The sequence below is a fragment of the Urocampus carinirostris genome, chromosome 8 (assembly GCF_059441175.1).
Source record: "Urocampus carinirostris isolate Australia breed hairy pipefish chromosome 8, RoL_Ucar_1.0, whole genome shotgun sequence".
NCBI lineage: Eukaryota > Metazoa > Chordata > Actinopteri > Syngnathiformes > Syngnathidae > Urocampus > Urocampus carinirostris.
Window position 1 is genome coordinate 41887818 of NC_142356.1, and position 12970 is coordinate 41900787.

General features: G+C 43.4%; 1 protein-coding gene across 4 annotated transcripts in view; it reads right to left on the reverse strand.

Moving 5' to 3' along the window:
- The window catches only part of polq (polymerase (DNA directed), theta), a 56497-nt gene that overhangs the window by 22762 nt on the left and 20765 nt on the right, over positions 1 to 12970 (reverse strand). For all 4 annotated transcript variants that reach the window (XM_088342746.1, XM_088342744.1, XM_088342745.1 and 1 more), the window contains 5 exons: positions 11263 to 12214; positions 8889 to 9927; positions 7844 to 7975; positions 6763 to 6947; positions 1405 to 1612 (listed from right to left, as the gene is read on the reverse strand). In XM_088342746.1, the coding sequence (XP_088198872.1) occupies positions 1405 to 1612; positions 6763 to 6947; positions 7844 to 7975; positions 8889 to 9927; positions 11263 to 12214 (2516 nt within the window). The remainder of the gene's footprint in view (positions 1 to 1404; positions 1613 to 6762; positions 6948 to 7843; positions 7976 to 8888; positions 9928 to 11262; positions 12215 to 12970) is intronic.

A 12970-nucleotide genomic window follows, 5' to 3' on the forward strand; every position in this document is an offset into this window, starting at 1 on the left:
TTAAGCGATCGTAGTCTATATAACGCGTTTATTAAAACAATAAAGCGCGATCGTATTCTACAAAATGCGATTGTTAAAGCGAAAGCAAAAGTCACCGGCACCGGAAACGAATCAATGTACGCTATGATATCCACGATCACAATTAATCGTACACAAATAGCTTTTATTTGATGTACTATGATAGCCATATGTAATGTATTTTATTGTGAATGAAACCCTGGTTGCATTGAATCCCGCGGTGTAAACAAATCTTTTTTTTTTTTCAATTAAAATTGGAATTCCCTGCCTATACTGTATACTGCAAAGTAAGACACACTTTGAACACACTTTAAACCTATTATGTTTTTTAGCTTTGGGATCCAACAACAGAGGAATACCTTCACTTTGTGATGTGTTACTGAATAGGTGTTCGACAAATCTAGTTCGTTTTATTACTACTATTATTTTTATTAATAATAGTAATATTATGAGAAGCGTTCTGAAGATCTTCAAAATCACTGTGCTGACATATTTGTGTCACAGAAGGTTACCCTAGAAGTCACAAGTCTATATCTCAAACAGGGTCCATATTAGCAGGGAGTCAGATTTTTGTGGGTAAAATGACCCCCCCTGCTAAATCCTGAATAAAAAGTTCTAATGTGAGTGTGTTTCAAGTTTTGATAGTTTCTGAAATACGATTTTGTTGATGAATGGTATGGTAGCTCTCCATATCACTGCTTTTATATTGTAGTTCATTGTTGATGAAGAATGGTTAAAGTCATGAATGTCTACAGGCCTTTCCACTTGTTGCTCACATTCATTTTTTAGTTTGTTGATGAACAACAATAGTGAAAGATAAAATTGGTCAGTTATACGATTTCAATGTATATCCATGTTGTATAATTGGACTGGTGTAAAATTACAGCTCTGTTGGATATAAAAAAAAATATTGTGCGAGTCATTAATCTTGGTGGGGCACACTGATTTACAAGGAAATTTGAAAGTGGCACTCCACACCGAATAGGTTGCTGACCCCTGGTATAGAATGTTTACACACGAACTAGGAAACTAGATCACCTCTCACAGCGCCACACGCCGGCCGCGGCGGAAAGCAGCACTGCAGTACTGTCCTCTACTGGGAAAAAGGGGCACACAATACAAAATCTAACTTACAGCAATGTCCGGATATTTTTCAACATCCTGAAAAAAAATGATTGTATCTACCGTTTTTTGTAAGTCGAATGGTTGTAAGTAGGGGAGCGTCTGTATCTGTATTAGTATGTATTTGAGTGTACAGAAGTGTTTGTGCATGGGTATGACAGCGTTTGTACAAATGTATAGTTCTGCATGTGTGAGAGTATGACGTTACGAACGGCCTCTCATACATAACCGCTCCTGATAATCTCCCTTCTTCTCGAACCGTACCCAGCATGCCGTCTTTGTCCAGTAAATTGTTGAGATGGTTCATGACCGCATATACGAGCACGCTCGTGGTCGTCGCCCTCACCCTGGGACAGTAAATGTTGGCGTTACCGAGGCCGTCTAACAGAGGGAGATCTTCTGGACAGTATACGGTGATCATATTGGCCAAAGTTCTTTCCTCTGTGCTGGGGTCCAACAACCAGCATGCCACCTGGGGGAGAGAGGAAAAAAAAAATAAAAATGGTTCCTCGAGAATTATTTCACACATAATATAGAATGCTGATGACACTGTAAATATAATTGGGTCAAATATACAGGATTCGTACACCTTTTTCAATTTCAAGCACTTTTTTGTGTTTGTCTTTTTTTCTTATTTTGTTTTTAGAAGACCTCTATGAAGAATCAAAAAATTGGTCCACAATTTCCCTCGCACGGACGCAGGATACCGGGCCCCCCTTCTGGAGCCAAGCCTGGAGGTGGGGTCCGCTGGCGAGCGCCTGGCGGCCAGGCACAGCTCGAAGGGACAGCGTTGGTCCCTCTTCTCATGGGCTCACCACGTGTAGGAGGGGCCAAAGAGGTCGGGTGCATAGAGAGCTGGGTAGCGGCCAAGGGAGGGGTCCTTGGCGCGACGATCCCCGGCTACAGAAACTGGCTTTTGGGACATGGAATGTTACCTCTCTGGCAGGGAAGGAGCCCGAGTTGGTGGGTTGAGAAGTTCCGACTAGATATAGTCGGACTCACCTCCACACACGGTTTGGGCTCTGGTAGCAGTCCTCTTGAGAGGGGTTGGACTCTCTTCGACTCTGGAGTTGCCCGTGGTGGGAGGCGCAAAGCCAGTGTGGGCATATTAGTTGCTCCACGACTCAGCGCCTATTCGTTGGGGTTCACCCCGGTAGACGAGAGAGTAGCCTTCCTCCGCCTTAGGGTGGGGGGACAGGTCCTGACTGTTGTTTGTGCTTATGCACCAAATAGCAGTTCAGGGTACCCACCCTTCTTGGAGTCCTTGTAGAGTGTGCTTGAGAGCGCGCCCCCTGGGAACTCCCTCGTACTGCTGGGAGACTTCAACGCTCACGTGGGCAATGTTAGTGAGACCTGGAGGGGCGTGATTGGGAAGAACGGCCCCCCTGACCTGAACCTGAGTGGTGTTTCGTTATTGGACTTCAGTGCCCGTGATAGTTTGTCCATAACGAACCCCATGTTCGGACATAAGGGTGTCCATATGTGCACTTGGCACCAGGACACCCTAGGCCATAGTTCGATGATTGACTTTGTCGTCGTTTCGTCGGACCTGCGGCCGCATCTGCTTGACATTCGGGTGAAGAGAGAGGCGGAGCTGTCAACTGATCACCACCTGGTGGTGAGTTGGATCCGATGGCAGGGGAAGATGCCAGTCCGACCCGGCAGACCCAAGCATGTTGTGAGGGTCTGTTAGGAACAGCTAGCTGATTGTTCTATCAGAAGAAGTTTCAATTCACACCTCCGGCAGAACTTTGCCCATGTCCCAAGGGAGGCGGGGGACATTGAGTCCGAGTGGACCATGTTAAGCGGCTCCATTGTCGAAGCAAAAACTTGGGCATAGGAGGAGTTTGGCGAAGCCATGGAGGCCGACTTCCGAACGGCTTCGAGGAAATTCTCGTCCACCATCCGGCGTCTTAGTGGGGGAGAGGTGTCATCGACACTGTGTATAGTGGCGATGGGGCGCTGCTGACCTCAACCCTGGACGTTGTGAATTAGTGGGCAGAGTACTTCGAAGACCTTCTCTATCCCACCGACACGTCTTCCTCTGGGGAAGCAGAGCCGGAGCACTCTGAGTTGGGCTCTCGTATCTCTGGGGTTGAAGTCACCGAAGTGGTCAAAAAGCTCCTCGGTGGCAGGGCCAGGGGTCGATGAGATTCGCCCGGAGTTCATTAAGGCTCTGGATGTTGTGGGCGTGTCATGGTTGACACGCCTCTGCAACATCGCGTGGACAACGGGGACACTGCCTCTGGACTAGCAGACTGGGGTAGTGGTTCCCCTCTTTAAGAAGGGGGACCGTAGAGTGTGTTCCAACTACTGGGGAATATCACTTCTCAGCCTCCTTGGTAAGGTCTATTCAGGGGTACTGGAAAGGATGTTCCACCAGGAGGTTGAATCTCGGATTCAGGAGGAACAGTGTGGTTTTCGTGCCGGCTGTGCAACACTGGACCAGCTCTATTTCCCTGCAGAGCGTGCATTAAAGTTCCCCTTTCCGGTCTATATGTGTTTTGTGGACTTGGAGAAGGCATTCGACCGTGTTCCTTGGGAGGCCATGTGGGGGGTGCTACGGGAATACAGGGTACCGCCCAGTCTTATCCGGGCTGTACGGTCCCTGTATGCCTGGTGCCAGAGTCTGGTCTGAATTGCCGGCAGTAAGTCGGATTCGTTCCCGGTGAGGGTTGGACTCCGCCAGCGCTGCCCTTTGTCACCGATTCTGTTCCTAAATTTTATGGACAGAATTTCTAGGCGCAGCCTTGGTGGGGATCGAGTCCGGTTTGGGGGCCTCAGCATTGAGTCATTGCTTTTGCAGATGGCGTGGTCTCCAGCTCTCGCTGGAGCGATTCGCAGCAGAGTGTGAAGCGGCAGGAATGAGGATCAGCACCTCCGAGACCATGGTACTCAGCAGGAAAAGTGTGGCATGCTCCCTCCGGGTTGGGGATGAAATCTTGCCCCAAGTGGAGGAGTCCAAGTATCTTGGGGTCTTTTTCATGAGTAAGGGTAGGATGGAATGGGAGAACGACAGACGGGTCGGTGCAGCGTCTGCCGTCATTCTGACCCTGAACCGGTACGTCGTGGTGAAGAGGGAGCTGAGCCAAAAGGCAAAGCTCTCGATCTACCGGTCGATATACGTTCCTACCCTCACCTATGGTCATGAACATTGGGTCATGACCGAAAGAACACAATCCCGGATACAAGTGGCCGAAATGAGTTTCCATCGCAGGGTGTCTGGGTTTTCCCTTAGAGATAAGTTAAGAATCTCAGTCATCCAGGAGGGACTCTGTGTAGAGCCATTGCTCCTTCACATTGATAGGAGCCAGGTGAGGTGGCTCGGGCATCTGATAAGGATGCCTCCTGGACGCCTCCCTTGGGAGGTGTTCCTGGCATGTCCCACTGGCAGGAGGTCCCGGGGGTGACCCAAGACACACTGGCCTGGAAACGCCTCGGGATCCCGTCGGATGAGCTGGAGGAGGTGGCTGGCGATAGGGACGTCTGGGCTTCCCTTTTAAGGCTGCTGCCCCCGTGACCCGACCCCGGATAAGCGGAAGACAATTGATGGATGGATGGATGTTTTTACCCATTTTTTTGCATATAACAGTGTATTTGATGTTCCATGGCATGAGTGGCAAAAAAGAAGGGTATTTATCTAATAGTACGTTGAATGTTGTTATACTGTACTACAGGTTGCATTTTAGACTATACTGAAAAAGACTATATACTGTAGACCAGGGGTCAACAACCCTTTTGACCCAAAGAGCCCTAAAAGCAAAAATATTTGGATTATTCTTTTTGAGAGAGCAACACCAAATATTTTAAGACAAAATTCAAAAAAATTGCACAGCCAAAACAGGGTCTGTTGGTGTGACAATTTGACTGTTAAATGTAGTTAAAACTGTGACCTCTAAAATCTGGTCTGAAGCTAATGCTTACATGGTGTTGTCCCAGCTTTGCAGTTGCCATTTACAATTTTGCATGTAACAGACAGTAAATGATCACATAAATTCTAGTTCATCTCCAAGCCAGATGTAATCATAAAAAGAGCCATAGGTTCCCGACCCCTGTCGTAGATCCTGAGATACAGCAATCCCACCTTATGACCTTTTCACTTAATATTTGTTTGTATTTTTTGCGCCTCTTTACGGCATTTGCCCCTACTATACAACATCAAACAACAAGTTATTTTGCATTGTTCATGTGTTTGACTCTGAGTATAAAGTGCATCATATGCTATTAAGCTTTGAGCTACACTCCTTCTCACAATGCTTCTGTTCTCTCTCTTCATTCAGTTCAGAATATAGTGTAACAAACTTCAAATTTGTTGGGCCAGTTAAAAAAAGGGATAAGCAAGAAGATGAGAACCATGGAAATTAAGCTTGAGATAATAAAATATATGAAGAATGCCCACACATTGTTACTATCGCTGAGGACTCAACCGTAACCAGTCGACGATTTAGATAATAATTTAGAATAAGGAGCAATAGAATCTTCTAAAGGCATGATAAAATCAGTTTTAATTCAAATTCACTGTCTCCTCCCCCAGCCACCCAGGAACTCTCCTCAACCAGCACAAGTCACATTACATTTAAAGGTAAATAAAATTTAATTTTTCCTTTACATGTTTATTTATAATTTTATTTGATCAAACGGACACATATTACACATAGGTTGTACTTACTGTATACTTATTATTTTAATGTATTTATTTGGGAAACTGGGTGTGCGAAACGCATTAACTAATTACCATAGGTTTCTATCCCCTGCCATATGACAATTTCACCATGAATTGGATTCAAGGTCGACCAATTATCGGGCAGGCCGATTATCGGCACCGATATTGGGGAATTTGACGGAGATCGGTTTTGCGATAATATGAAGTCGATAGAGCCAATATTTTAGCACGACACTGAGCAACAGCCAGTCCGAGCCTTTTTTTCCCCTCTTCTGCCTTCTGTCTCTGACGCAACGCCTTCTGATTGGATAAGAAACCAGGGGAGCCTTTGAAGCAGGAAGTCTCCCCACTGCACTGTCCCAGTCACCGGTCCTCTAAAAAAGTTGATTGTTTCAGCACTGCAAGTTCTTCATTGGTTTCTGTACCTAGATATTTTTTCTTTGGACTGATCAATCAATAATTTCTATGGACCGCAAAATCGACAATTGAATATGTTTTGGACTAATTGCCTTACATATTCATGGTACCAGCCAAAATCCAACAGCCTATTGTTTTGTTTCATTTTGTTCTCTTTGTTTATGTGGGGTTCAAGTTTCTTCTGCAGATTATTAAAAGAAAACTCCATAAATCCAAGAGTGTGTATGGATAGGATAAAGTACATTGAACTATCAAAAACGGTAAAAATAATTCACTTAAAATTGCTATGTAGCCCATACTTCAAATTATTAGACAAGACGTGTTTCAAACCTTTCCCTAATATAATTATCTGAAAAACAAACGTGGTACTCAGAAAGGCAAGATGAGTTTAAAAGGAAATTAACTCGGCTCTTTAATTGAATTGGTAAATAAAGTGTAGGCAAAAATATTGTATTGACCGCCCAAATTGCTCCAGTGTAAAATTTTCCTCCTGCTTTTTTTTAATTATGCCCCAAAAAATATAATTGAGTAACATTCCTTACCTTTGGGTCTTCACATTTCCCCTCCAAGCTTATGTTGCAGCTCAGCACCAGCGTCTTGTACACTTTGATGACATCATAAGTGAGAACAGACGAAGTCCGACTGAGGAGGGCCTTGACGTGCGAGACCCTCTCGGACACTGGCAAGCCGGCATCCACATCCGGAGGGGCCAGACTTGAACTCAGACCTGGGCCCGAACGACAACATAGAATAGAATGGTCTTTATTGTATAACGTGCATTTGGGAATATAGCACACCCCTAATGTTTGAATAAAAATTTGTATACAATTATATTTCAATTTTTTTAGCTCAAAGTAAGCATAGGAAGTCAAAAACATGTCAAAAATTATCACAACGGAATGCGGGAATTGAACCTGGATCGTGGCAGTCAGCGTGCCGAATTTGAACCACTAGATCATTAGTGCTCAAATATGGTAATGCACTACCGTAAAACATCATGTATAACGCACACCTAAACATTGAGATCATTTTTTGGAACAAAAAAAAATGTGCGTTATAACTGAATAAAAAGTGTAAGAGCGCCCTAATGTTGCTGCTCAGAGCCCTGGGGCTGTAGAATGCTTTGCCCCCTAAAATACGATTTGCAACCTCAATGGAAGTTTTTAAATCTAGGCTTAAGAAACGCCTGTATTCTATTGTTTATAAGTAATGTAGACCTCAAACAGGGTTTCTTGTCCTTGAGGGAGAAGGACGATGGTGGTGGTGTGTGCATTCTTTAAATACTTTCTGTAATTAATACAATGTAATTGTACAAATTAATATGCCTTGACTTGTCATTGATAACAAGGTAATGTACATTGTTGACATGACATTAGCAGCAACATTGTGCAAAAAAAAAAAGAAAAAACGAATAATTTATGGATAGAAGTTTTTCTATAGATAGGCAAGATGTTTTTTTCACAGTCTATTGAGCTTGTTTAAGACATTTACTGCTGTGACGAAGAAATTTAGAGAGTCAACAACACAACCCAGAAAATCTTTGCCCAGTCTGGATGACATTGCCTGCTCGTGATACAGCAGTAGATGCACATGGTACATTCCAGTGAGTTTTTGTTTCAGTACCTTTTTCCTGCGTTTGCTGAAAGGACACGTAAAAGGCGTCTCTTGCTCCCCAACAAACGGACAGGCCGATCAGCAGAAGCTCATCGCTGCCTCTAACAGGGAAACCGTCAGCCGCTCGGAGCTTCGGTTGTCCTGTTTACACAAAGGGCATCATATTCGTTGTCACAATATGTTAACCCATTTTGTAACAATGACAATAAAGGTATATTCTATTCTATTCTATTCTACGCTGGATATATGGGACAAAATCTAAAGCATGGATCCTTATACTGCGGCTTGCAAGTCACATACAGCTACTTAGCGCAAACAAGTGGCTCCCTGGCACTTTTCCAAAAATGTTTAAAGTTTGCCAATGCTTTGAAAATATGTAGAATAAATGGGTCGTTCCCGTGATTTGGTGCCATTTGAATACCGATCACATTCAATGCTATATTTTGTGTAAAATTGGTTTATTCTTATTTTCAAAATATTTTCTTGTATGCTTAACTGCTCTCTGCCATAGGACACATTTTTAAATAAATTACTATGATTGTAGTACAAGTACACTAAAAGGCTTTGTCCCAGTCATGTTTGATTGACTTCTATTACAAATATAAGTGAGAAAAATCTAATAGATTCTTGTTTTTTTATCATTTCTGGATCACCATTATAATATTCCTCAGCTAATGTCAATTTCAGTTATTATTGCATTTTTCATGTTTAAAATCTCTATAATATGTTGTGTCCCAGTGTGAACTGTCCCCACCGTTGCTTAGATAAGAATATTATAGAAAACATCTGCTGACTATCATTTTAGTCACAAATTAACTGCTTTTGAGTTAGTAAAGAGAAATACATGTATTAATTATAATTAAAAAAATAGTCATATTTGAATCACATTTTTTGGAAACACCCTGTTCTAATGGGGAACATAAATGCTTCAAAACTTTCTAAAAAGTGTCGTTTGATAGAATATTACAGCTTTGCATCAAGGGACTAATTGTCTGGATTTTTCTTCTATTGGCCCGTTACTAATCATATAGCTTATGTTTTCCTTCTATTTCACCTTCACGTTCCTGCTGGTGTTCGAACCTTTGGCAGGCCAAAGCCAGCGAGTAGCGTTCTTTCGTTCTCCACTCCTCGATGAAAGTCTGAAAAAGATACTTGGAGCTGGAAACGTCAATGATAGTGAAGGCGCTACAGTTACTGGAGGACAGGGATGCATCCTGGGAAAGCTGAAGTGAAAAACCCTTATAGGAGTCTGGTGGCGGTGGGGGTGAAGAACTCTGTTCCCTGTCTGTGGGGGACCTGGTTTGGGGACCAGATGTTCCGTTGTTGTATTGCTCAGGTTTTGGAGGTTTTCCATGAGGTATGCCTGAAGGTGTGGACTGACTGAGAGGTTCATGATGGACGGGGGACTGTACAGAAGCGGTGGTTAGCTTGATTCTGGGGGTCACAGGTGTGGTTACTTGAGTAGGGGGTATCAAGTCTGCAGCAGAGGGTGGCCTCTGTGTTTCAGCTTTAGATGTTTGTGGCTGGACAGAATCAGACTCTGGGTTCAGATTGACAGTGTTTGGCTGTTTTGCCAATGTTGGAGATGAAATCATTTGTTTATCTTTGCTACTTAGCACAGGCTGGTCAGACATACTAGGCCAGAAATCGAAGATCTCCTGCAGACCAGGACTGCAATAAAATGTGCCTGGAGGTGCTATGGATTGCTTCAAAACAGCATCATCATCCTTCTTATAACATTCCGCAGTCTCACAACGCTGATCAGCTTCCTTGTGCTCTTCAGGAAGAACTTCAAAATTGCCGACCTCCTGCCTCTCCAAAAAATGCTCGCCCACTAGTAAAGAGTCGCCCCACTCCGACAGGTTGAACGAAGACTCTCCCCATTGGATGGCTTCTTGTTTTTCTGCTTCTTGGTTGACGAGAAGCTTACTGCGATTTCTGTCCTGCAGGGACGATTTGCAGTCGGCAGCCCCTGCCAGTTCCTGAGTAGCTTGTCGACCCTCAGAGTTTTCATACAGGCTGTCGAACAAGAAGCTGTTGCTTTTGTTTGGGTCCTCCACGGCGGCATTGGAGTCATTATTGGCAGGAAAATTCTGTGGAAGTATCAGAACAGACCATTAAAACTTATTTTCTCGAACCTGAATGTACAGAGATGACAATCTAAGCACAGTAGGCTCGCTACGACTGGTAGTTTCTTCAATTAATTCAAAGTAACGCACCGTTTTTGACCGCCAGTAACGGCCGGAAAAAAAATTGTTAGATTACCCCGTAATGAAAAAAATATTTATAACTGTTATCCCAAACACTGCTTATATGTAATATACGATGTAGCACAGTAATCCCTTGCTGCACCGCGGTTTACATTTTGCTGCTTCATGAATTTACATCATGCATTGTGTTCTTAATTTTCATTGGCTAAAAAGTCGCCCGCCCCTTTTCTGCCTGTGCGTCACTCACGTTGCCGTTGTACACATTAAATACAGACGCTCCCTTCCTTACGACCATTCGACTTACAAAAAAACGATACATACGAACATTTTTTTCGGGATGTTGTAAAATATCCGGACATTGCTGTAAGTTAGATTTTGTATTGTGTGCACCTTTTTCCGAGTACAGGACATTACTGTAGTGCTTCTTTCCGCAGCTACCGGCGTGAGGTGGCGCTGTGAGAGGTCACCCAGCATCCACCCCGAAGAAGAAATACGGTTTATACTTCCTAGTTTACAGTTACAAAATTACACAATTACCTGATCTTAAACCAGCATTTAATATGGTTGGTGTAAAGAGTAAAAAAGAGGCGAGCCATTTCTTTTGAAATGAAAGTGGAATAAGAAAGATGGATGTGGTTCAGAAAATGGCTGGATCGCTTTTTTTCTCCCACTTTGTACCGCAGAGGAAAAAGTATCCTAACTCTTGAATCCCATCTTCCACAAGTAAGTAAGTTAAACTTCACTTTATTTATCTTTATAGAGCATAACATTTTATTAAATGTTATTTTTTTTAGTACATAAAATACATGTTATTTATACAAGCCTTAAACATATTTATATAAACCTTAAACATACAAAATGTAGCACTGAAGCAACTTACAAATTTTTTTAACTTACGAACCATCTTGTTCGTAAGTAGAGCACACATAAAACGCTCTGGACTCACAAAAGCACCGAGAGGCAGAGGAAGATGCTCTTTATTGCTGACAAAGTTGGACTTGTGCGGTCCCTTCTCAACTTGCGAGGATTACCATGGCCTTAGAAAACTGCTTTGCAGTTGTTTTGTTTCCATGATTATTATGCTTTTGGTGTTTCCTTTAGCATCACTGCAAACTATGGGACCCATAGTAAACAAAAAATACAGCATTGTATCACCGGCTTGCAAAGTCTTTGCGGCGCAAGACAAAAAAAAGGAAAAAAAAGGTGATTGTTACTGACCTGGTGAGCTGTATGAGGAATCAGCTCCATCTGGGTATCAGTCAGAGAAATATTGAACAACGGGCGTTTGTCGTCACAGGCCTCAAGTCCTCCGAGTCTTCTTCCAGTTTCTTCTTCAATTTTGTTTAACCGTCCATCTTCTCGTACCGATTGACCAATTATTGTCTCGATCTGAGTGTCCAATTCAAAACTGTCCCCAAAGGTTTGTTCAATTTGTTTGACCTCTTCATTTCCGGCACCGTAGAGCTCCGGGGATGAAAACCTGGCCGCCTCTGCACTTCTTGGATCAGCTTCAGTTGAGAATAACGGGGCCGAAGAAGGACGAGAGTCCACTATGATGTTTTGTTCCCCAATTGGAAGTGTGTCCAGACCTTCTAGGACCAATTCACCTACTGGGGAAGTCTTCCCAATAGTGTTTTGTTCCTTTTTATCACTTTGTATGGACTGGAGGACTTTGTTTAAGATCCTTGAACGCTTTGTCTGTAATTTATCGCAAGCTTCATTATCATCAGTTGTCTTTGTGCCATATTCTAACCTGGAACTTGGCGCCCTCAACCGAGGGAGAGGCCCCTGAGGAAGGTCTTCAGGACGTTGTTGAATATGAAGCGTCGGGCTGGATAAAATCTCAGCCAATTCTTGGGTGACACTTCTCAAGGGGCTTTTTGGATCCTGTACCCTCAAATGATTCCTACTTTCCCTCTCTTCTCTTATCCTAATCCCCGTCATCTTCTCGTATCCTTTTGGATCCTCAGGAGCACCAGAAGGAAGCGTGGCTGGGTCCCACTGGATCCCCAGCTGAGCCAAGTCCCCCTGGAGGAGGATTTTGGCCTCCGAGACGATAGCAACGGCCGCTTCCTGCTCAGTCAGAGCGCGCCCACCGCTCACCCAAACGCAGCGGACTTTTCGGCGCTCCGCTGCTTCCATTTCGCTCTCGTCAACCGCGCGCTTGGAACTGGGGAAGAGAGAAGAGAGCTTTCATTGGGGCCCCAAAGAATAATTCAGGGCCGTCCTTTGTGGTTGAGTTTTAGCTTTAGAGTCTATTAAAATCCTGCTACTAATGGGGCTACAATCAGGATTCACCAATCTTTTTGAAGGTAAGGGCTACTTTTTTGTTACTGATTAACAAGAAAGACAACCAGTTTTATATAACAAATTATGTTATTACTATGTTGCTCTAAGTTATAACTAGGTTGTATTTATCAAAATAGGGTTGAAATAGGCCTAGTCAGCTCCCAAAACATCATGCTTGTTAGAAGTCATATTTGCTAGAAAATTGCAATAGCCAATCACTGCTGATCTGTTTTCACGACCCGTTCACGGGCTACTCAGATGTTTTTAAGAGGCTACCTCAGGGGCTTCCAAACTTTTCAGAAAACAGCTTAGGTTTGGTAAGCTGAAAATGTGTAAGAGACGACTATTCAGCCTGGCATTCTTTGAACCGTCTTTAATAATTTCACCATCCTTAAAGGTTTGCATTGCTTGGGAATCACCTCATTTCATTTGACTTGCAGGGTCTTGTGAAAAAGTGCTGCTGTGCCGTTAAAACAGCTTTCAGTTGCTTCAACTTTTCACAGCGTTCCAGTTAGCTTTTTGTAGTCAGCATGTTTCGTCTGGCAGAGCAACTGCCATCATCTGGTTAAATGGTTTTTTTGTGTACAAATTTTTTTTACACATTACTGGCGGGCCACATGAGATTAATTTTATGACA